The 26,405-nt window shown below is 40.5% G+C and overlaps 1 protein-coding gene across 1 annotated transcript in view; it reads left to right on the forward strand.

Moving 5' to 3' along the window:
• The window catches only part of LOC114571289 (rac guanine nucleotide exchange factor JJ), a 111,613-nt gene that overhangs the window by 49,202 nt on the left and 36,006 nt on the right, over positions 1–26,405 (forward strand). Inside the window, exons 3-4 of the mRNA XM_028602173.1 lie at positions 5,476–5,589; positions 12,385–12,515. Coding sequence (XP_028457974.1) covers positions 5,476–5,589; positions 12,385–12,515 — 245 coding nt within the window. The remainder of the gene's footprint in view (positions 1–5,475; positions 5,590–12,384; positions 12,516–26,405) is intronic.

Below are 26,405 nucleotides of genomic sequence, written 5' to 3' on the forward strand. Positions count from 1 at the left end.
GGATTAGTCACGGTTTATTATTCCTCGGTGCTGACTTGACTGGACTAGTTTGTTTATGTTGTTTCATATTTAGTGTCTGGACAGTAATAGCAAAATATGATCTTTTTTTGAAGCTTTAATATGGTATGTATTTTTAATGCAGTCTGGAATTGAGACGCATCTTGTTCCACATATTTACATTAGTTCATCCTGTTTTAGGTTTGGTGTCGTTTGGCTCGGTTTAATGAGCATATGACATCATCTGGCTACTTTTAGCGACTTTTGTAGCTAGTGCTAGCTACTTTCATTGGAAAAAAAGTGACACACTGATACAAATGTGCGAATTTGGGTGGAAAAGGGGTCTCATTTAAGAAGTCTTGGACTCCTCCCTTCTTTCACAGCTTATGTTTTTGTCTCTGTCTCTCTCTCTCTCTCTCTCTCAAACACACACACACACACACACACACACACACACACAAATAAGTAAACCAATCAGTCAACCAGAAACCCTGACAAACTCTGGTCGGATATTAACTAGCAAACTCCCACACTGTCTCTATCTGCTTGCCCATTCTGGTCAGTGGGGAGGTTGTAGTTAGGGTCATCTCTATGTACACAGCAGTGCAGCACACACACACACACACACACACACACACACGCACACGCAGGAACCCCCTGGGGTCTGAGCTCAGTCAGAAAATTTGTTTCGAGTCCATATGTCATCATGAACACATCTCTCTCTCCAAGTCCTGCAGTGAGTATTTTAGAAACCTTTTACAGCTCCGAAGCTATTAAATAGCATCAGAACAGTGAGATAGTTTCATTTTTAAAAGTTTCTGCTGAAACAATGGGCGAGCTAACAGATGGACAGTTAGCTAAAGGTGGTTCCTTTTTAAAGTCTTAGTTTTGAAGAACATTGCTCAACTTGGTCTATTTAAGGCTTTATTATTGAAGAATTTACCAAATGTAATCCTTTGAAATCATTTAAGTAACCATATCTAGAGTTGGTTACAGCCTAAGTACTGGGTGACTTAGCAAAACAATTTGTTGTTTAAAAAAACGTCTTACTTGCAACACACCTGCATTTGACATGAATCAGTTGACGTCTGCACATGCAAATGTAGCTAGCCATAGTTAGCTTACTTAACCTATTTTTTTTAAGGCGTTAGTATTGGGATATTTGAAGCATTTTCTTGTTTTAAAGCCTGAGCATTGGGAATCCTAGCTATACTTGATATTGTTTAAGCATTAGTTAAAAAAAACAAAACTGGCTAAAGTCTTTTTAAATAGTTGTTGTATGAACAGTTAGCTATGTTCTTTTAAAACCTTAGACACGTTTCTACAATTAGCCTTTTTGATAACGAAGTATTCGGATGTTTAGCTTGTTTTCGTAATTTGGAAGCAATAGTGAAGTTAGTCTTCTTTAAGCCTAGGTATTGGAATAATATGCTTTACAAAATTACTAGTGTTAGTGAAAAGTAAGTAAGTTAACAGTAAGCCTAGCTATGTTTTTTTTTAAGCCTTAGATAATTAGATAGTAGACGCCTGGCACACACCGCATGTGTCAGCTACAAGAAAGTCAGAAAAAACTACAGCTCCCATGCAAATTTACAAGCATGGTTGGCAACACATCCATACATTTTGGATGGAAAAGGAGTCTCATTTAATAACTCTTGGCCCTTTTTATAAAGCATTTTTTTGTCTTGTCTAAAGTTAACGCAGCCGCTTTTGTCGAGCCCACAAAAGTTCAGGGCTTATGGGAAATGGTGTTCATTAAGGATGCTTTTTTAACTGGGATTACCAACGTTTAGAGAATGCTGAATTAGTGCTACAGATACCAGCATTTGTGCAGGAATTTCATTTCAAACCTTGGATGATGTTATTCTGACAGTACAACCCTGTCTCCCAGAAACTACGTTATAGAGTACGAATTTGTTTTCCCAATGTAATTAGCAAAACAAATGATCAGTATAGAAACATAATTTAAAGGAGACAGGGTTGGACAGTAAGAAAGGAGAGAATTATGCCATCCCACATTCATCAGGTTCTATTTTACTTTATACTGACATTTGATTTTGTTGAATCCAGAATGTGTATGACTTTTTTGTCTTACCTCCATCATCATTTTAACAACAAGATCTTTTTCAGAGGGATTAAAACACAATGGACTTGTTTTGATTGCATTTAATCAGACAACACAGACTCCCTGTGTCACGAACACGCAGCCCACTCATGTTGTGATTGTACCTACTCATATGGCGAGTTAGGAAATTAATTGCCTGCTGTCCATCTGTAGTTTTTATATATGTATGAAGATTGATTTCCACCTTTTGAGAAAAAAAACATGCATACGAGCCACCCGGATAAGCCGCTGCAGCACAGTCTTACAGTGGCTCTCTGTGGGGGGTTTCAAACAGTGGTGGTGGGAAAGCTTCTGTTAAGTAGGCAGACTTGTTTTTGTTGTTGCCAACATTATTAAACATTTCTGATGTTGTACTTTAGAGCAATTTGACATTAAACTGCTGAAACTACTTAAAAATATAAACTTTTATAGAAGTTCTCCACTTTTGCTTTGACATAACGTAACATTTACAGTAGGTGTTCTAGTTTTACTTTTCTTTTTGTGCTTTTTTTGGGTACAAAGTCAGCCCAGTCATTGGAGATATCAGACCCCATTCGATGGCACGCACGCTGCTTCAGTTTTGAACAGTAACTTCCACAGAGCGAAGTAGTGGTTACAATTTACTTGAAGGTATCTACATAAGAGTGACATGACACTGTCATGAACGTGTCGCAAACATTTAAACGTTTATGCCATAACCCTTCTTTTAGTAAGTGCCATTCGTTTTTTGTCATGACGGGTTAGGGTTCATGTGTTTAGGGTTAGTTAGTCATGACAGTGTCATGTGTTCATGGCAATGTCATGTCACTTTTATGTCGATACCTTCAAGTAAAGTGTTACAGCTAGTCCATCACAGTTGACACTAGTAGCAGAGAGTCATGTTTTTACGTGACCCCCTCAGCTCACACGCTGACAGATAGAAATGGAATACCTCTAAAGAACATGTCAGCTCACGAGCTGCACTCCCACTAGTCAGGACAGTAGTTAAGTTTAAGCTAGGTACAATTGTGAAGGTTTGGGTATCTTTCTATGTTGGCTTTATTATCTTTTTTTATTAACAGTTACTGATAAAGTAAAAGTCAAAGTAAAAAAAAACAATGGCAAAAGATAAAATGTAGGGATGGACCAATACTGTTTTTTTAAGACCAATTCCAATTGTTAATAGTTAATGAAACCGATAACCAATATTCGGAACCAATATGCATATATAGTGAAAATGAAAATCATTAAGTCAAAATTAAAATTTTGAAATGTTACAAACTCCAACTTATCAACTCCAAACTTTGTTTAAAATGAAATTTTCAACATAATACCCAGTAAAAGATAGTCACATAGTGTTGTGGGCGGGACAAAAAGTCAAACTCAGTGGTTAGTGGAACCGAAGCAGAGGGACAGAGCTGTATAATCCCACCACCTAGTCCTGGGTCTTCCCCGAGGCCTCCTCCCAGCTGGACGTGCCTGGAACACCTCCCTAGGGAGGCGTCCAGGGGGCATCCTTACCAGATGCCCGAACCACCTCAACTGGCTCCTTTCGACGCGAAGGAGCAGCGGCTCTACTCCGAGCTCCTTCACGGATGACTGAGCTTCTCACCCTATCTCTAAGGGAGACGCCAGCCACCCTCCTGAGGAAACCCATTTCGGCCGCTTGTACCCTGGATCTTGTTCTTTCGGTCATGACCCAGCCTTCATGACCATAGGTGAGGGTAAGAAGGAAAACTGACCGGTAGATCGAGAGCTTTCCCTTCTGGCTCAGCTCTCTTTTCGTCACAACGGTGCAATAGATTGAATGTAATACCGCACCCGCTGCACCGATTCTCCGACCAATCTCCCGCTCCATTGTCCCCTCACTCGCGAACAAAACCCCAAGGTACTTGAACTCCTTCACTTGGGGTAAGGACTCATTCCCTACCTGGAGTAGGCACTCCATCGGTTTCCTGCTGAGAACCATGACCTCAGATTTAGAGGTGCTGATCCTCATCCCAACCGCTTCACACTCGGTTGCGAACCGATTCAGTGAGTGCTGAAGGTCGCAGGCCGATGATGCCATCAGGAACACATCATCTGCAAAGAGCAGCAATGAGATCCCCAGCCCACCGAACCGCAACCCCTCCCCACCCCGACTACGCCTCGATATCCTGTCCATAAATATTACAAACAGGATTGGTGACAAAGCGCAGCCCTGGCGGAGGCCAACCCTCACCTGAAACGAGTCCGACTTACTGCCGAGAACCCGGACACAGCTCTCACTTTAGTCGTACATAGATTGGATGGCCCTGAGAAGAGACCTCACCCCATACTCCCGCAGCACCTCCCACAGTATCTCCCGGGGGGCCCGGTGATACGCCTATTCCAGATCCACAAAACACATGTAGACCGGTTGGGCATACTCCCAGGCTCCCTCCAGGGTCCTTGCGAGAGTGAAGAACTGGTCCGTTGTTCCACAACCAGGACAGAATCCGCATTGTTCCTCCTCAACCCGAGGTTCGACTATTGGCCGAACCTTCCTTTCCAGCACCTTGCAGTAGACTTTACCAGGGAGGCTGAGAAGTGTGATACCCCTGTAATTGGCACACACCCTCTGGTTTAGAAAAAAAAACCCTGGTCTGCCACTCCTTTGGCACTATCCCAGACTTCCACGCAATGTTGAAGAGGCGTGTCAACCAGGACAGCCCCTCCACACCCAGAGCCTTGAGCATTTCTGGACGGATCTCATCAATCCCAGGGGCTTTGCTACTGTGGAATTGTTTGACTACATCAGTGACTTCCACCTGGGAAATTGACAATGATCCCCCATCATCCTCCAGCTCTGCCTATAACATAGAGGGCGTATTAGTCGGATTCAGGAGTTCCTCAAAGTGCTCCTTCCACTGCCCTATTACCTCCTCAGTTGAGGTCAACAGTGTCCCATCCTTACTGTACACAGCTTGGATGGTTCCCCGCTTCCCCCTCCTGAGACGGCGAACAGTTTTCCAGAAGCACCTTGGTGCTGACCGAAAGTCCTTTTCCATGTCTTCTCCAAACTTCTCCCACAGTCCATCTTGATTTTTTTAATCCTCCGTGTCCTCCTTGGCTACTAGCAACTGCATGGGGGAGTTGGGCGCATGCACGATCACGTAAGACTTGTATCATGTGCACGCACCGACAGTTTTGCTTTCATTACTTAGAATTCCTCATGGGGGAGACAGAAACTACCCACTATAGCTTTAAAAGATGTTTTTACTACTATCAGCAGCCAATAGGATCAGACTCCCAGGGGTGTTTTGTTGCTGCCAAAGCTGTTGGTTGTGAAACCCAATCAGATTGATGTTGATGTACGAGGGTTACTGTGATGAAAGTTGATGAAATACTCTGTCCGTCTCTCTTTTCTTTCAAAGTGTCCAGAGCTCCAGAGAAACAGAGAGGACTTCCCTGCTTCGCTAGACAAACTACAGCAGCTGATAAAAGACAAAGTACAAGTCCTACAATCCCCATTCACTGAGGAGCAACAGGTAAATAATGAGAAATCATTACAAACTGAAGGGTATATTATCCCTTATGCAAAGTTACTTTGTACTTGCCAACTACTTCGAGTACAACACGAAAAGTTAACCATCATGTTGCTACTGTGTATTATAATCCAATTTTAATGTTGATTAATAACTACAAACCAGTGAAGTGTAGTACAATGACAAGGTGTATTGTGGTAAAAATGCAAAAAGTTTTTCAAGAATTTTCCATATAATTAAATTTAAAGTGATGAAAACATAAATTGGGCTTGATGCTGTTTTAAGCACCCAACGTCTCCTTCCAGGCAGGGCTGCAACTGTTGACTTCAAGGCACTTAGCGCTAACCCTAACCCTAACCATAACCCTAACCATAACCCTAACCATAACCATTGCCTAATCCTAGTGCCTTCCAGTCAGCGCTGCCTGGAAGGAGATGTTGGGGGCTTAACACTAGAACGGCCATGACGGTAATTTTGACCGTTTTGAAAATTCTATGTGTAATAACTGCTGAATAAAAAAATGCAATCCTGCTGGTACCTGACTTTTCCTAAAAGAGTCTGCATTTTCATTTAAAATAGTTTTAATATACATTACACAAACGGCAAAGAAAATACAATTACTTTTACCTATTTTGGCCATACACGGTCATATTGACCGCTCTGATTTTTGCGGTATTGTTTTTCCATCTTGGTTGCTTAGTAATAATCATAGTCTCTGTCAGAAAAACGTAAGACTAGTGGTCTCGAGTAACAAGTGTGGGCATCACCGATGGGCCAAAGGCAAAGCCAGAGTCGGTAACGTAGGCTACTACGGCGTGGATGGACTCTGTTCTGAATCAGAAGGCATGCGCCGGGCTCTCGCTCTGTGAAAGGCACGTAGATGGCCGGTGGCCGTCTATGTGTTCGTATGACATTATACATGCTCGAACTGGCTGGAATCATTGTTCACATCCTCTCCAAGGAGTGCACCAGCAGTAAAATTGCCCAGAGGAAATTCATGCAGCAACTGGCAGAGGCAGAGTTTATGGAGGAAAAAAGGGCAGCGGTGCCAATCCGAGCAGTGCTGCGCACCGCAGCAGACCCCAAAACGGAGGCAGTGCCAGGTTAGGTTAGGTTATAAATGTTCAAATAACACACTTTGGCTGTTATGAGTTAAGTTGAATGAATTTCCACAGCATATCTTTCGGGATATGAATGTATGAAATAATTACGGTTTACTAGGCTACGGTATGAATTATTAAAACATGAATTACTACTCAAATGTATAATTAAACTCGTTAAAATATACATTTCGGTGTTATTAAATTTTTCTAAAGATATCCTAACAATAGATGCATTAATATTGCAATTTACGTATTCATCTTGAGAGATTATGGAGTTTGGAATCTGGCGCTCACGGCAATTCTATTAGTTATGGAATTCCAGCACTTTAAGTGTTAAAACACCGATGAACATAAATTGTGTGTCGTGGGGGGAAGAGATCCTTATCCATGTCATTGTAGTAGATTCATAAAACACTTTACTCTTTAATAGAGCCCGACCGATATATTAGGCATTTTCCAATCTATCGGTATCGGCATTTATAATGGCCAATAGAATTAATATTTACAAAATAAAATAAAAACAGACGAAACACCCTTCAACCATGTTCTAAGTGTTGGGCGTTGCATAGTTTGTCCACCAGAGGGCGCTCTAACAACGTTGATATATTTTAAGTTTGTATTTTTATAAATTTTATTTATCAGAACTTTAATATATTTTGATGTTCCTCTGTTCTGTTGTGACAATAAAACAAACAAGTTTATTTTTAAACAGCAATATCATATTATTTTAGTGAGGACTCATAAATAACTACAAATTACTAATGTTAGGGAAATCTGTTTATGTTTTGTTCCGCGTTTCTGGATTTAAAAAATATATATATCGGCCGATATATCGGAATATCGGATTTTTGATATCTGCCTTAAAAATCCTTTATCACTCGAGCTCTACTCTTTAATGAATTACATTTCAACAAATGTAAAGCAGCTTATCCTGAATGTGAAACATGACGCCTCCAGTAAAAACAGTTGGACGATTGTCACCAGCGAAGCAGAGCTATCGAGTGTCATTCTGTCTTTGCTGACGCTGAAACTCGTCTGTGTTTTTTTTAACCTGATGTCTTCAAAAACATGGATCTTTGCTAGAGGTTTCAGGGCTAATTGCTCAACACTGCCTTAACTGCATTCCTCCTAACTGTCCACACAGCGATTTGTTATATCAGCACTCCCTTTGTGTTTCGTTTGATTTGGTGATGTTTTTCACTGTCTGTCTGTCTTCCTCCCCCTCCTTTCCCCTCATTGTTGATCACTCCCGATGCTATGCTCAGAAAGACAGCTCAAATCCAACGGGTTCCCCCCCGCTCTATTAAATCAATGTCATTTTTCAAAAAGCCTTTTGTGGGTTTAAATGAAACTTCCCTCACGTGACTCCTCTAAAACAACGTCAGATACAGTATTAGGGGACCACTGAGGCCTATATAAAAGAGACTTCAGATACAGTATTAGGGGACCACTAAGGTCTATATAAAAGAGACTTCAGATACAGTATTAGGGGACCACTAAGGCCTATATAAAAGAGACTTCAGATACAGTATTAGGGGACCACTAAGGTCTATATAAAAGAGACTTCAGATACAGTATTAGGGGACCACTAAGGCCTATATAAAAGAGACTTCAGATACAGTATTAGGGGACCACTAAGGTCTATATAAAAGAGACTTCAGATACAGTATTAGGGGACCACTAAGGTCTATATAAAAGAGACTTCAGATACAGTATTAGGGGACCACTAAGGCCTATATAAAAGAGACTTCAGATACAGTATTAGGGGACCACTAAGGTCTATATAAAAGAGACTTCAGATACAGTATTAGGGGACCACTAAGGTCTATATAAAAGAGACTTCAGATACAGTATTAGGGGACCACTAAGGTCTATATAAAAGAGACTTCAGATACAGTATTAGGGGACCACTAAGGTCTATATAAAAGAGACTTCAGATACAGTATTAGGGGAACAGTAAGGTCTATATAAAAGAGACTTCAGATACAGTATTAGGGGACCACTAAGGTCTATATAAAAGCATCCAAAGAGCCCCATGTCATGGGACCTTTAACCCAAACCACAATCTTTTCCTCAACCTAACAAAGTAGTGTTTTGTGAATTAAAGTTCTTTATGCTTTTTGGCTTTTTCCATTTCCTTTATTGTGTTATATATCTTTTTTGTTCATCTTAACGGTTTACAAAGTGAAAAATCCCAAAGTCCACCCCAAAGGGTCTTACCATCTCCAACAGAAAACACTGTTCACAAACTGCTCCAAACAGCTCTATGTAGTCCAGCCTTTACTTCAGAGACAAACGTGGTCACTTTGTAACACACGTTATAATGCTCGCCTAGCTGCTAGCGTGGCACGCAGTCCTACTCTGCTTCTGACTGGCTAGTAGTCCTTACCTAGGTACTGAGCATGTGCAACTCACAACAAAGATGGAACAGAAGTGCGATGCCTCACTCTGTAGCTAAAACAGAGAGCTCAACACACAGGGTGAAAAGAGGAGCTGCAGTACAACTTAAATATGGTGTTTTTTTGAAAATTAAACCACGTAAACCTATTCTGATATAACCTCTAAATACAATTCTGAACCTTAAAATGAGCATAATATGAGCACTTGTCAACCACGTGTTGAATGGTGCGTTCTTTTTGTCTTGTAATCGCGACTAGCAGCTTGAGTGTGACGTCACATCCATGTTGGAAAACGAATAACCGCAGGTTTTTGCGTTCTTTTTGTGACACAGTACTACGAGTCGGAGAAAAGATGGATTTTTGTAACATTTTTAGTAACATTTAGGATTCTGTTCACCCAGTTATTGACATATTACACAAATATATTTCACAGTTTGATACATGAAAATTACGTTTTGATTAACGTTAACGTTAGGCTACTGCTCTGCTTTCTGCTCAAGACTCTGCTTAAAGCCATAGTTGTCATATAGCAACCGAGTGTCTCTAGCCAATTTCAGCTGCACAAGCTACAAATAACTAATTAGGCGGTATTTAACTCCTAATAAGACTGTAGCGACATGCCTATAGGTAGCAGTATACAGTGCTACGTGTACGACTTCTTCATTTGGTTACAACAAAGACAAAAGTGCTTAAAATTGTAGAAAACCACAATGTTTACTACGTGTGATGCACGACGTAGCCATCTTTGAAAGTGACGAGTCGTATATACGACCTCGGTGGCGTTCTTTTTGCAACTTCCGGTTCGTAACTCCGGAAAACAACTCGTAAATCGACTTCGGTGGACAAAAAGAATGCACTTGAAGACTATAGGACTACCCTGCGCGTTGAAAACTGACACTGAAGGGTTACCCGCTGTGTTAAAAAGGGGTCCTGGTGTGAAAAGTTGGGAGTGAGAGTGTGTTGGTGGTAGAGAGAGCACTGGCATTAAGAAGGTTACCTTTTTATAGACCGCATCCAAGTGAAGAAAAGTAACAAAAGTACGTTCATATTAACGTCTGACTTTTAAAGAAAAAATCCGCACATCCAAACACTTCTTCTGTGCAGGTGCATAGGACATAAACATTGACTTGAGGAAGCAGAAAACCCCACACACTGCTCTTGCTGCAGCGTCACCATTTATTAAAGAAAACTAACGTTTCGGTCCCTCTGGACCTTCGTCAAGATTATCAAGTCCTTATTACTCATGATTAAAAGCCTAAGTGCAGCGAAACATTTGCATAATATCGGCCTATATTAGCTCATTGTATTGTATCATAATTGAAATGTCTGGAAAGACACATTTTATAATTACGCTCGTAAGCTCCAATGTGAACGGTGAGGACTGAATCAGGCTTCTGTGTGAAGAGAGTGTGAGTATGTCTCTCAGACTGAGTCACACAGAGAGACAGACAGACCGATAAAGGGGAGGATGAGGGTGATCGTAGTGTTCTGCCAGAATGACTCAGTTGTTCTGTTGTCTTTCAGCCCACAGCCGCTCACTGACGATCTCTGTCACCTCGACGAGTTCAGACTCACAACGTGCTTAGGCGCTACCCACACCAACTTTATCTTTACCCGTCATATCCTTGAGTCTGACGGTCTCCTTTCACCTCGTCTGTCTGTCTGTCTGTCTGTCTGTCTGTCTGTCTGTCTGTCTGCTTGCCTGCCTGCCTGTTAGTAATAAATCACTCTCTTAAGTTTTACTCCACATGTTGTTATGACTGACACAGCCGACTACCGAGAGCTGAAGCATGAGTTTATTTTAAAATGTATTTACTTAATCATGATTGGTCAATCGCAGCATTCTACGTTCAGTTTTGTTTTCTGTATAACAGACCGTTTCTATGACGAACAGATCTTTGCGAAGTATAACGGGGTCCTGCATGGCCCTGTCGGGGTTCTAGTTGGCAATAATGACCGGCTCGCTCTACGTTATCCCTCACATATATTCTCATATCAAATGCTCTCCCCTGACTAAATGTTATGTGATGAGGTATGGAGCGTTTGTCTTATCTCGTGTTTTTATTGTCAGCACACTGTATTCTTTTTCTCTCCAGTATGTAAGGGCCTACCCTTTCACCCTGGTAACTAAATGGATGCTAACATGCCAATTCACTGTATGTTAGCATGATAATCAGGCCAGGTAGTTGTAGTAGCAAAAAGTACAAACGTGCCACAACCTGAGGGACAGTGAATGACCGACAGACACACACACACACACACACACACACACAATATACTGTATATATCATTAATATAAATCAATCGTTATATTGTGTTAATGTTCATATTATTGTTTATTTTGTTCTGTCCGAATATTTGGACAAATTTCATTTTGGCAACATTGTTATTGAAACTTTCATTCCAATAAAGCCCCTTTTGAATTGAAGTGAAATAGTTAAAGCTATAGTGCGTAGTTTCTGTCTCCCCCATGAGGAATTCTAAGTAATGACAACAATTCTGTCGGTGCATCCACATGATACAAGCCTTATGTGATCACACGCCACCCCCCACCCCTCCTCCTCGCAGTTGCTAGTAGCCAAGGAGGACACGGAGGAATAAAAAAAACATGATGGACTCTTCAGAAGAGGTGTTTTATCTTTACTTGAATTTCTGCGCCCGAAAGTCGCCTGACAACACCAAATTCTAAACCCAGCCATGCTGAGATATACAGAGAAAGTTGTGTGGAGCTGATTGTCTTAATTAGCTTTGTAGCAACTCAATTGGCAACGGCTTGAATGTAAGGTATGGGATTAGACCCGCCCACGCGAGATATTTGTGTCAGAATCGCAAGCAAAAACTCAGGGAGCGCAAAGGAGAAAGCTGGGAGCATGACTGCAAATGTGATGGAGAGAGCAAAAGACTGATCATTGAGAAAGAAGCAGAGGGAACTGTTAACAAAAGGACATAATATCTAATAATATCTAACTACACAAATGTTTTGTTTGCAAGTTTTAAGTTTTACCTTTTGAGGTGACAATTTTTTTTGCTTTAGTGTTTTTTGTTTGATACTTGAGAAGTTTTGCTTGGAATTAAAGTCACAAAACTAATCCCATAGTAACGGACGTTCATTATTATGAAAAAGGTACGCACTAAAGCTTTAACAGACTGACAGCATGTAAACCTACAGTCATTGATCAGTGATGAAATGTTTGCTTTCCAGTTAGCCATTGCTTTGTGGACCTCCAGCATGGCTGCCAGAGGGTGAGGGTGTGTTACATAGCTTCTATAAGCGCTCTGTCTTGTCTTGTGATCAGGGTTCGGTGTGTGAGGAGAACACAGGGAGAGGAGGACTGTGGACGTTTGCCCTTTTGAGTAAGAAGCTGACCTTTCACCTCCAGCAGCTGCAGAGACAGACCGAGCAGGAGCTCAGCAACATACACACACAGTGAGTCAATGGCATGCTACGCAGTGTTGGGCTTCCAAAATGTAATACATTATAGATTACTGGTTACTGTCGTTTGAGAGTAATTAGTTCTATTACAATATTACTGTCTCTGAATTGTAATGCTTTACACTACTTTTGCGTTCCTTTTGAATTTCTTTCACCAAAATAACGGCGGAAGTATGACTTGGCAGGTAGCTTGTGAATTTCACCACGGCATCAACAAACATCTTTATTCACTTTTATATATCATAGATTATGCATAATATTTTGTATTATTAATCACAATCTGCAAAGTAACCAAAGCTATAAAATAAATAGTGAAGTAAAACGTGCAATAGCCTACGTGACTCTGAATTGTGGTGGAGTAGGAGTATAAAGTAGGAGAAAATGAAAATACTCCAATTAAAGTATTGTACAATTGTACTGAAGTTGCCTACGGTATAGTTACTTTCCAATGCTGATAAAACGTAGGCCTAATGCTAATATTTACATGCAGCGAGCTTGAACATTAATTACCGACAAAAAAAACAAAACACCATTAAATGTCGGGTTAAAATGCGTTGTATCTCGCGAAACTGAGATTGTAACGGGTATAATTGACTGAAATTGTATTAGTAATGTGTTATATGACTGCATTACAGCAAAAGGGAATACATTACTGTAATTGCGTTACTTTTGTAACGCGTTAGTCCCAACACTGATGCTATTTGTATGGTACATGAAGATGCTGTATACAGTAGTCCAGGGGTCTTCAAAGTTTGTTAAGCCAAGGACCCCTTAACTGAAAGAGAGATGGAGCAGGGACCCCCTACTACATATATTTTATAGAATTAAGTTGCACATTAAACTGGGCCTTCAATAACTTGTAGGGTGGCCTAAAGCCTTTAAACATACGTTTTTTGCATAGAATCCTAAGCTATTCAAATAGCCTTAATAATTGTTGGCAGGATTTTATAAATCATGTTTTAATGTTAAACATACATGTGGCACACATCTGTGGATGGCCTTAGTGACTACCTTGACTATAGGCCAGTAAGCAGTGGGGATTTATATTTGCTAATAATATTTAATTCATGGATCCAATAATTGGATTCATTTAGACTTTTTAAAAACAATTTAACAATAACTTAGAGGTCCCTGCAGTAGCTAAATAATAGGGAACACAGAGTAGGGCTGGGTATTGCCATTCATTTCCCGATTTGACGTCCGATTCGAAAGGTCCCGATTCGATTACATTTCCGATTCAATGTTGATTTGGGATATTTCAGTTACAATACCAGTTTTGTGATTCTGCAGTTGTACAAGGTTCCCTAAAACCTGCATTATTATTGAAAGTATCTGATTACATAAAGAACTGACCCCGAAGCATTTACATTAATTAACTTTTTATTTAGGCCTAACATAAACACAGTACAGCAGTCAACATAATACAACAATAAAGTGCCGTATTGAGTGACATTTTATTGAGATATCTTGAGGTGAAAGGTCAAGGAACCTCTTTAAAAATGGCCATGCCAGTTTTTCCCTCTCCAAAATGTACGTTTTTATTTTATTTTTTTATCCCCCTTCCCAACAAGCTAGCATGACACAGTTGGTATCAATGGATTCCTAAGGTGTCCTAGTTTCATATGATACAGACAGAGATCAATTCTGGATTTTATGAATCGATATTGGCTCATTCAAATAAAATAATCGATTCAAATAGGAAAATGTTTTTTTTGTTAAACCCAGCCCTAACAGAGCCTTGATGTCTTTGCATAAGTCTGTTCTCTAGACAGAGGGTATTTGCAGTGTATACACTTCAGCAGGGAGGTTTGCTGAGGGTTGAACCGGATTTGTGTTTGAAGAGCAGTTCTCTTGGTTAGCACTGGGGCTCAGTGGTTAGCACTGCTGCCTTACACAGCCAGTCTTGTATAAAGTACTTGAAAGCAATACTTGAGTAAAAGTACAAGAATCTTACCAGAAAATGGTAACTTTGAAGTTAAAGTCACCCTTTTTAGAATATGGCTTTACTAAAAGTCTTAAGGTATCTGATATACACTGTACTTAAAGTACTTCTGAAAAGTAATTTTCTGATAATAAATGTACTTATTAGAAGTTTAAAACAAACTTGATCATGAACTTTATTGTGGCTTCCTGCAGCAGGTACTTCCATGACGCTATCAGTTATTACTTCACCGACTGGAATGGAGCGTGCGTTAACGTGCAATCTATGAGCAATGATTCGTCAGACCTGCTTTTTTTGGCAGTCTAACAAATTGTGTCTGATTTTATTTTTGTAGTAACGAGTAACTCTTACGGGGAATTGTAGTGGAGTAATAGTAGGGGTGGGCGATGTGGAGAAAATCCAAATCACGATACTTGACCAAATACATTGGTGACAGCTACTTGGTACTTTCACAGAACCTTTTTTTACAATGAGATTTCATAATCATCAATAATGTGGTAAACCGTTTCAACTGAAATGATTGAGAAACGATACATCATTTCCGGCTATATACTGACTATGTTTACATGCATGCACAAAAATAATGTGATGTTAACACACAAATCTGAAATTCTTCAAATGATATTCCCTCAAAATGTTTCACAACAGATTTTCTGAGAAAATTGAGTTAGTATGTGCTTGTTATTATCAATTTAGGCAATGTAATTGTATATCACGATATCTCGATGTATGATTCCATCACGATACAATAGCTTATCATATTGAATTATTGCCCAGCCCTAAGTAAAAGTTTCCAGATATATAAATAGTACGGATATTCAATTTAATTACATTTCTTTATCGTATCAAATCATAACAAGAGTTATCTCAAGACACTTTACAGATAGAGTAGGTCTATACCACACTCTATAATTTACAAAACATGAAAATAAAAAATAAAAAGTAACAATACAACACAACACAAAAAAGAAATTATATTACATTTTCTAAAAGTTGACAACAGTCTTTTAAAACTCTTGAATGGAGAATTTAAAAAGTAAATAATTCAAAACCATAAAATATGATCCTAAAGAAGCTCTCCTGAGGTTGCTCATAAAATGTAACTGTCAACATGCATGTTTCGGGTCATCGGAATTTGTGTATGATTCTCAAAATATTTATTCTGTAAACAGGAGGTATGGTCAGGGTATATTGACTGTAATACTAATATATGCAAATAAAAGCCCATATACAAATCCGGTTGTTTTTATTGAAACATACCGTATTCGCATATTCTTAAAGAATATAGAAATGTTGCATTTTGGCAAAATCCTCACTTCTTCTTTCTGAAATTGGACTCTCCTCTTTCTATGAATCAGGACCATGTTATGTAGCTTAGAACATGTGAGTAGGAGGCAGCTCAAACACGGATGTGGGAGTTTCACTGTATCTCATAACAACAGCAGGTTCTGCTCCGCTGGAGAAAACAACATGATTGTGTGTGTGTGTGTGTGTGTGTGTGTGTGTGTGTGTGTGTGTGTGTGTGTGTGTGTGTGTGTGTGTGTGTGTGTGTGTGTGTGTGTGTGTGTGTGTGTGTGTGTGTGTGTGTGTGTGTGTGTGTGTGTGTGTGTGTGTGTGGTCTCGTAAGTCTATCTTGGTGAGGACCCAGTTGAGCCTTTGCGCTTGGATTGATTTGTTCTGTATATGTATGTGTTTATATGTACTTTTTTTTTTTCCAAAAGTCAAGAATGAATGTCCATGTTAAGGGGAGACGCTACAGACTAAAACATAATTTTTCAATTTTGAGTTTTTGGGCTATTTTGCTTCTGTAACGTCTTCTTTCGGACTATTGGAGAAATACATATTTAGGTGTTTATTTTACTCCACTTTGCCTATTTAAATTTCTCCTAAATTCAGTAAAAGTTAGCATTACATAATGCCTCATATGTATATTTAAAGAAAGAGAAAAGATTGTCTTAATGTAAGTTTCATGGGGACATCTATTAGTTACAATTTTCTCTGTTAACCTGCAGTGTCTCCAGTTAAAATCTTTTTTCTTTTAATATTTTACCTTTATTTCCTTGTTTTTGTCTAATTTAAAATCTGTAGCACTCTAAGTGAAATGGTTTAGGAACCTTCTTCTCTCTAAAGTAATGCAGGACTGTAACTACACAGCACTACACGCTCCAACGTCAACATCCCTTTAGGCCTTTGACAATTTTAATTAGACTGTTCAGTAGGTTCATTACAATGTATCAATCTCATAATAATAATAATAATAATAATAATAATAATAATAATAATAATAATATACTTTATTAATCCCACAAGGGGAAATTACAATGTTTTTCACTCTGTTGTTATTACACACATTACACACAGGCCTGAATTACACACACATGCTCAGTACCTATACATGCACTAATGGAGAGATGTCAGAGTGAGGGGAGCTGCCCATGGAAAGGCGCACAGAGCAGTTGGGGGTTCGGTGCCTTGCTCAAGAGCACCTTGGCAGTGCCCAGGAGCTGAATATCCAGCTACCAGTCCACCTCGAACCAGCAACCATTGTTGAATCGTCCAACAGCACCTGATTGTCTATCCACGACTAAAGGCCAAAGGGAAACACAGAAAACACCAGAAAAAGTGCCGGAGGGGTTAACTTACTTTGGGCCACAATGATCCAAAAAGAAAACCCTAAATCCGGGAATCGAAAACAACCCATTGTCTGCAATTGTATTTTAGACATCAGGCCGCCTAAAAAAACAAACCGTAACAGTGCCTACAAAGTTGGACGGTTTGAAGTCCTGGTTAAAGCTTTTTCTATGAAATATGAGAAAGTGAAAGTTCCTGGTGATTTTCTTCCTGATTTGGTTACAGCGTGCATTGTGTTGACGGTAAACGTTGGGGTAGGTGGCTGCTGCCTCACCCCGTCGCTTCTCCTCTCTGTGCTCCTGCCATGACGAGCAGTTTGGCAGAACAACACTTCAACTGGTCTCAGTTCTGCCAGACGAGACAAGCTATAACACATCTCCGAATTCAAGGTGTGCCAGCAGAGAGAGAGAGAGAGACACACACACACAAACATGCCCACATTGTTCTGGTTAATTTCCAGATCTCCTAATTTCCCAGCAACGTTGGTTTTCATTGCCAAGACTGGTCGGCTCCTGTCATAGCTTGGATCAAAAGCTTATTAAGAGGAGATTAATGGTTTCTTATGAATATTGTTACATGTCTCTCCCCCCGGTTGCCCTGCCCAACATGGTATCTACTTCTCACATCCACTTGGCTTACTGGAAGAAGACGTCACCCTGCTTTCATTTTACTGGGGTTTTTCCTTGGCTTTAAGAGAGGCTTATGTAGTAATGTCAGCGCCAAGACAGGGTTGGGCTTTCTGAAGCAGGAAAAGAGGATAGAGCTACGACTCTGCAACACTTAGCAACAGAGATTGAGTGGACCTCAAAAAGCTGCAGGTATCAAGCCGCTTTCACACCAACAACTTGTAAGAACAGTTTCTGCTTTAGCTGTGTTTTCTTTGTCAAGGTGATAACGATGCCTTCAAAACTCGGAACAGAACAGTCTCGGGCCTCAGACAAGACCCGTGTTTGTTAGAAGTGAGAACATAATCCCAGCCAAGCACCAACCTTCATGTCTTTGCGGTGAAGCTAAAGCAGTTTTTAACGGTCTTATGGACCAAAGTGTTCTCGCACCGAGCGAGGCAGAGTGTAGAGCGAAGCCCATTCTGTAAAGCATCACCATGCTCCGAGTCAGCAGACTTGAATACTACAGACTGCATTAGACTGGAAACAGTCGGAGCGGCCTCTAGCTCACCCGGTAAGAGCGTTCGCCCCACGTTGGCTGAGTCCTGCCGCGGCGCAGGGTTCGAGTCCGACCTGCTGCCTATTGCTGCGTGTCATTCCCCATCTCTCTCCCCCTATCATATCTATCCGCTGTCCAATAAAGAGAAAAGCCCCAAAAAATAATAAAAAATGTTCCTTTCTTTTTTTATACTCTTGATTTAATAGTTATAATCCATTACAATGTTTGCCGAGAAATCAAACAAAATCGTAAATAAAAGGTAGATTTGGCCTATGCATATCTTGCTTACTTGTTTTTAATATTTAATATTTTAAAGCTTTAGTCCGTAACTTTTTGATATTAATGAACGTCCATTAATGTAATGTAAGCCATTGCCAAATGAGTTGCTACAAAGCTAATTAAGACTATCGGCTCCACACAACTCTCTCTGGATTTCTCAGTGTGACTGTGTTTAGAAGATTGTGGTGTCCGGTGACTTTCCCGCGCAGAATCTCGAGTGACGATAACTACCTCTTCTGAAGTGTCCATCATATTTTTTTAAATCCTCCGTGTCCTCCTTGGCTACCAGCAACTGCTCGGAGGAGGGGTGGGGGTGGTGCGCTATCACGGAAGGCTTGTATCATGTGGACGCGCCGACAGTGTGGTTGTCATTACTTCGAATTCCTCATGGGGGGGCGACAGAAACTATAAAATATCGTGTTTGTCTTGATGGACAGCCGTCTCAACCTGTCTCGGACTTACCTGTGTTGTCATCCTACCTCAGCATCACCCGTGCTCTGCGGACGTTTGTTTTCTGCCTTCTATAGAAAAATTGGCCTTAAAAGGAGATGGTGGGTGAAATCTGAAAGGACTAAACTATTCAGGACTAAAATAGAGCAAAAAATGTCAAGTTCAGATAAAATGATGAAAACAGGAAGGAGACTTTTATTTATTTTTGTCAGTCAACCGGCTCCGTGTGAGTTTCAGTGTAACTGAGCAGCATGAACTGAAGACAAACTGTCGACATACCAAAATGGCATACTTAACCATTTCAACTCCCTTCTTCCTGTCATGTTTGTCATCAAACCTTCTCAGAAATCTTTTTTATGAACACACTTTGAGTAGTTCTTACTGGAAGCATCCAGAGCAAAAGAGAGGCCCAGCCTGCACCGATGAAGTGCTTCCAGCCTGTGAAGTTGGGACACACCCAAGTACAAAACTTTCAGATATTCTCACATAAAAGGACTTTTTTTCACGTTTGTTATTAGAAGAGGCATTCATAAAGGATCAATTCCATATTATCAAGAAAAAACACGTTCCCTCTAGTAATGTCTATCTATTCAGTGTTGGTTAAAATGTCCAGCTGTTGAGAAATCTGTCAAAACATGAAGAATTATGTCAGTTTTTTTGTGTTAGTCCCCCTAACACTTCTGCTAGTCCCTTACACTTGCATGTTATGTCACACTCAAAACCGCCCATTGTCTCTGCTACAGTTTTCACAGGGACTATTTTTCTTTCAGTACAAAGTAGTTCCAATGTTCTGTGGATTATTATAGTAACAACTACACTGTTTCTGGAAAGAGAGTTTGGGGGCTAAATATGATTTATTTTTTATTGATTACTCTACTTAATTTATTAATTGCTTTATTGAGTTGTTTTCAAGATTTCGAAAATGTGTCACAATTTCCTCGAGCCAAAGATGTCGTGTTCAGGTTACATGTTTTGTCCAGCCAACAGTCAAAGATATTGAATTTACATTAACAGAAGAATATTTCAAAAACCAGCAATTAAACACCGTGGAAAACCCGTGACCGGACACTTTTTTTTGGCATTTTGTCTTAAAAAAAATGAAATTGTTGCAGATTGACTAATCGATTAATCAACTAATCATTTTAGTTGTTCGTGTTACATTTTCATTTTTTAAATGTCAACTTTCAGTACTGCGAGCTGCTCAAATAAATGATTTGCAGCGTTATTGTAGAGTGGAGCAGCAGTGTCTCCTAAAAACTACACAAAATTGCATTCTCAATAAAAAACTTATTTTTCGAGTGACTGGCGTGTGTTGTGAAATGGTTGCTGTTTTAAACACGTGGTTAACATTGTGAATTGAAAAAAAAAGCTAAAATAATATCGACGTAAGTTAAGTATTTTACGTACACAATTCAATTTTCAATTTTATTTATAGTATCAAATTGTAACAAGAGTTATCTCGAGACACTTTACAGGTAGATGGGTTTAGACCAGGGATCTTCAACAGGGGGTCCGGGGCCCCCAGGGGGTCCTCAGAGTCAATGCAAGTGGTCCTCCAAATTATTGTTCATTTTTAAAAGTAAAAAAAAAAAAAAAGTAAAAGTCTTAACATGAATCCAACAAAATATTGTCAAATATAAATCCCCACTGATGATAGGCTTATTGGTATATAGGAGGTAGTCACTAAGGCCATTCACAGATCCAGTTCATCCTAAGGATTCACTGTGGCACATGTATGTGTAACATTATAACATGATTTATAAAATCATGCCAACAATTATTAGGCTATTTTAATGGCTTAGTTTTCTATGCAAAAAGGTATGTATAAAGGCTTTAGACCACCCTAAACGTTATTGTAAGCCCAGTTTAATATGCAACTTCATTTTATACAATATCTGTAGTAGGGGGTCACTGCTCCGTCCCTCTTTCAGTTAAGGGAGCCTTGGCTTAAAAAACGTTGAAGACCCCTGGTCTAGACCCTGGTCTCTATAATTAACAGAGACCCAACAATTCCCCCAAGAGCAAGCATGTAATGCTTGGATATCTGCATTTATAGATACCATTACGACTTTTTGTGTGAACTGCCCCCTTAGTTTTAAGCACAAAAGCAAAATAAAAAAACTAATAAAAAAAAATGGATTCTATAAATTTCCATTTTGATCATTATTGACAACAGTGCCGACCTTCCGACTCACATGCTGTGACCTGCTTCAGTTAAAAACAGCAAGCCATTCTTTATTACTTGCAGCAGTGCATGGTGGACCGAAAGCTAACACACAAGACTCAACGGCACTCTGTAGAGGAATAGATGAAGGGTGATTGGGTTGTTTTCGGTGCCATTTTCCCATAGATAGACCGAAACACAGTCTTTGGTCCGGTTACGCAAGGCGAGTTGTGCGTGTTGCCAAGACTAACAGGCAGACTGGCAGTTTGGAAAACACCCAGCTGAACTCTGCCAACCCTCCCGTCTTCATCTTCTTCTTCCCTAAGGGATAATCTGTTCATTCTTGTTCATATCTTCAAAATCGGCTGATATCTACCATGAAATCGATCAACAATGTGGAAAAGCTCAAACAGATGAAAAATGTTTTTTTTCCCCCTTCATTTATAGTCACAAATTGTTTCTTTTTTCACTTTCTCTTGTTAGTTTTTTCTTTTGTTTTTCTTCTTTTTTTAAGCCCTTGTCTTTCACTTTCTCTTTCTGTATAATTTGTTTGTGTCCTTTCTGGTTTCAAGGCACACAGCACGGTTGTGCAATAGAAGAAAACTAAACTTGATTTCTCTTTTCTTCACCCCCTTCTATCTGCCTTTCCTTCCGCTCACCCTGTCAAATCATTTCTGCTCCATCCTTGCATTCCTCTTCCTCCTTTTTTTCTCCTTTCACTTTCTCATTTTCCTCCCTTTCCCTCTGCTGTTTATTATCTTCTATTTCGCACCCCTTCTGCTCCTCTTTGTACTGGATATCTTTCCACATCAAAACAGTCTTTTTATCCGTTAGGCTGCAACTGCTACAACATTTTTCTTTTTTCCTTTTAGTCTGTAAAATGTCAGTCTGACCAACCGTCTGATTGAGGTATTTAGCAGGGGTGGGAGTAAGTCACACATGTTCAAGTCACAAGCGAGTCTCAAGTCAAGCAAGTCAAGTTGAGTTCCTGCTATAAGTCAAGCAAGTCGCAAGTCTAGTCATACAAAAGTCACACAGCTGTGTTACTAGTAAGTTAACGTGCTCGCATAATTGAATTGAATCGGTTATTTGGCCCTGAATCCGTCCCCTGGTTGTCTTTAACAGATACGTCTTTTCAATAGAATGCACAATCGATTTGAAAACAAGTCTAAAGTAAGTTAAAATGAAAGTTTAACCAGTCGATTATTTGGCTAAAAAGAGACATTGATGTACCTTTCTTTGTGAGTTGTGGAGTGACTGATGAAGCTAGCTGTTGTGGTCGTTGGTGTCCGTGATTTTAGTGCTGCAGACCTTGCACAGCGCTGTTCTCTTCATAGTATGGTCATCGACTACATAGTCTTTCATTGCCAGACCTTCCTCCACGGTGCTGCAGAGGAGGGTCTGGCTAGTCCGCACAGCATTCCGAGATCGGAGAAAAATGTTGCTTTGGTTTATTGGCATTTCTTTAAACCAATCCCAATCGTCATGGGCTGCACTTAGCGCTGGACGGAGCCACTGTGCCTCTGCAAAAAAGCCTCGGGAAGGAACTTGTTTTACATACAATAGTTTTAGCCGAGCAACCGAGAACTCAGATTGGACAGATAGTCTAGCTAGCTGTCTGGATTTACCCTGCAGAGGTCTGAGGAGCAGTTAACCGTAGTCCTCCTAAATCCACCAGAGTTACATTACAACCCAACGAAAGCGGAAGGTGAGGGACATCCCGGTGGAATGAGGGCGGCACCTGAACAATCCCGGAAATTAAACTTTGTTCGATATAGACTATTGTCCACATAATCCTGGAATCCAAATTGAATCCCATTCATGACGGCAGCCTGCTGCGTTGGCCTCTGCTGGTTGCCAGGTCGGCGAGCATTGCACGGAAAATCACCCAATCATGTGACGGAAAACAAAATGAAACTTCTCAACATCTTCCAAAAAAGTCCTTTTTGAGTCATCTGTCTTGTCTCAAGTCTTGAACACCAAGTCAAAGTCAAGTTGAGTCATTTATCAATGTTGGCCAAGTCAAGTCCTCTAATTTGCGACTCGAGTCAAGTATACCTCTGGTATTATAGTTCCCAATAATGATGATGAATAAAACCGAGAAAAGCAGCACATCCTCACATTGCAGAAGCTGAAACCGGAGAATATAACTTCTATTTGCACTTACAAACCGAAAACTTTATTTATAATTGCAGATTTGCATGTAGAAAATGTTCACACAAACAATATGAAGTAGAAGTAGAGACATTTGTGTACATTTACATACAGGTCTAAAGCATCACCTTTGTTCATCATAGAAACTCTGTGGAGTGGATTTTATTCCTCAAATTGCATTCTTTTTGTGCTGTACATATACACAGTGTAAACACCCTGTGTGACCTCGAAAATGTATATGTGATGGGCTGCAAGTTGTGAGATAGATTATTGTGAAAAAAAATAAACGCCCACACATTTTTCACCTACAATTATGGAGTGAAATGTGTTTGTCACATACATTTAAGCAATTATGGAGCCCTACTTGCGTCTTTCTGTATATAAGCACCTAATCACAACATACCGACAGCTGGCTGTGTGTGTGTGTGTGTGTGTGTGTGTGTGTGTGTGTGTGTGTGTGTGCGTGCGTGCTTGTTTAACTATATTCGTGGGGTCCAAAAAACGGGGGTCCAGTACACTTGTGGGGTCCCGACAGCTTTGTAGGGCCAAAATGCTGGACCCCACAAGTTTAAAGGGCTGTTTGAGGGTTAAGACTTGGTTTTAGCATTAGGGTTAGAATTAGGTTATGGTTAGGGTTAGGGTTATGGTTTTAGGGTTAGAATTAGGTTATGGTTAGGGTAAGGGTAATGGTTAAGGTTAGGCATTTAGTTGATGGGTAAGGGGCTAGGGAATGCATTATGTCAATGACGGGTCCCCACATAGATAGCGCCACAAACTCTGTGTGTGTGTTTGTGTGTGTGTGTGTGTGTGTGCGTGCGTGTATCTTAGTCCAGTGAGTAAATGAAACTGCAGTGTCATACCGATGGATGATGTTCCCCTCTCCTCACACGCAGTGTTTTAACAAAGTCGTTTAATTGGTTCCGATCAATTTTGATTGACAGGTGGCAAAGTTTCTCATTTGCATGGAGCTTCAGAGTCTTGAAATCTCCTCAAGATTCCCCTTGAGGTGTTAATTTCTGCTCAACATTGAACTGAAACGCAGCAGAAACATATCCACTAGATTTCCGGTTCACATACAGGTTGTCATGGTAATACTGTTACTGTTCATGGGAATCGCGGAAAAGCATCTTTATTTCTACCATAATATTATTGTTGTTGGTGTTTTTAAACAATAACTTACAGAAAACTATAAAATAATTCAAATGGAATGTTTAGAGAAAGAAAAATGAATCTAAAATTATCAAAATTTTAAGATTATTTTTGGGGGGCCTTTTCTGCCTTATCTGATAGTGACAGTGGATAGACAGGTAAGGTGGGAGAAAGATGGGGGATGACACGCAGCTCGGACTCAAACACGGGCCGCTGCAAAGGCCTACATGGGACGCACATGCTTACTGGGTGAGCTAGAGATTTCCCCCAAATTATACAATTTTTAACATTTATTTTGTATAAGGGATATTGGAATCATAGGCATAGATTTTGGGGGAGAACAGGCAATATCTGTCCCCCTCAATATTTAGTTTTACATTCAATCCCAGTAATGATGTTTGCACATAAATCAGACGATACACAGGCAATTTAGTGATATTCCTGCAGTTGTGTTCTTGACCGGTTTTGAAATAAAATCCAGAGTCCTCTTCATCCAAGACCGAGGCAAGACCTAATTAAAATGTGGTCGATTCCGAGACAAGACCTTCAAAAAGCCATTAGGCCATTAGAAAGAATGCAGGTTTAAGACCCCTTACATTGGCTTCACTTTTTTCAGGCCTGGAAGTTGCCGCTTTATGTGTCATGTGATGGTATTTTGAAAATGACTAATGATGCTCATGACCGAAAGAACGAGATCCAGGGTACAAGCGGCCAAAATGGGTTTCCTCAGGAGGGTGGCTGGCGTCTCCCTTAGAGATAGGGTGAGAAGCTCAGTCATCCGTGAGGAGCTCGGAGTAGAGCCGCTGCTCCTTTGCGTCGAAAGGAGCCAGCTGAGGTGGTTCGGGCATCTGGTAAGGATGCCCCCTGGGCGCCTCCCTAGGGAGGTGTTCCAGGCACGTCCAGCTGGGAGGAGGCCTCGGGGAAGACCCAGGACTAGGTGGAGGGATTATATCTCCAACCTGGCCTGGGAACGCCTCGGGATCCCCCAGTCGGAGCTGGTTAATGTTGCTCGGGAAAGGGAAGTTTGGGGTCCCCTGCTGGAGCTGCTCCCCCCGCGACCCGACACCGGATAAGCGGATGAAGATGGATGGATGGATGGACTAATGATGCTTTCAAGATGTTTTACATTCTTACAACTCTACACTGACACCAGGGTTGGGCGCTAAGTCAATATTGTTGAGCGGATTTGAGCAAAATCATATCACCATCATACTGTATGTACTGATCTCGTCTAATCTACAAACGTCTGTTGTCCAAACGAATGATTCTAAGCTGTCGTTAAAAATAATGTAGTTTGACGTGTTGATTTCAGGAATCATTCGTGTTATTAGCATGATTGAAAGGTCCCTCATTCATTGTAAAATACTCATAAACATGCAACGTGAAAAAAAACCCTTAGTTTGTTGTTCTTCATCGGCGTTTCAGATTATGTTTGTTGCAGCAGGACATGTGAGTGTGACAGTAAATCCGAGATCATCGTCTTTTAGACACAGGTTGCGTCTGTCCTCGTAGCGCGCACCCAGTGGAGCCTCCTTGAAAAGCTCATTAACAGAGTGTTAATATATTTCCCAGAGGGCCTTTGTGTTGTGGTAGCGTCGTTTGAGTCCTTCCTACTCATCTGTCTTTATCTTCATGTTCATATCGGTTCTTCAGTGAGTTCATCAAAGGCTTCCCCCTCAGACGAGCCTCCTCTTCTTCCTCACAAACAAAACACTTGTGTGCCTCTCATCCCCCTGCTGCTGGGCCTCTCTGTTACAGAGGGTTAGTGCCTCCCAGTGGACACACACTCAACTACACTCTGATGTCTCACTGCACTGCACGGATTTACTTGGGCCTTCATTTCTGGCTGCATTCTTCATATCAGTGGTTCTCAATAGGTTCTTTCAATAATGTTCCCCCTTTTTAGCAGTTGTTTTAAGCCCCGAACCAGCTCAAATAATATTTGGTAGAA

Source organism: Perca flavescens, chromosome 16, assembly GCF_004354835.1.
Source record: "Perca flavescens isolate YP-PL-M2 chromosome 16, PFLA_1.0, whole genome shotgun sequence".
NCBI classification, from domain to species: domain Eukaryota; kingdom Metazoa; phylum Chordata; class Actinopteri; order Perciformes; family Percidae; genus Perca; species Perca flavescens.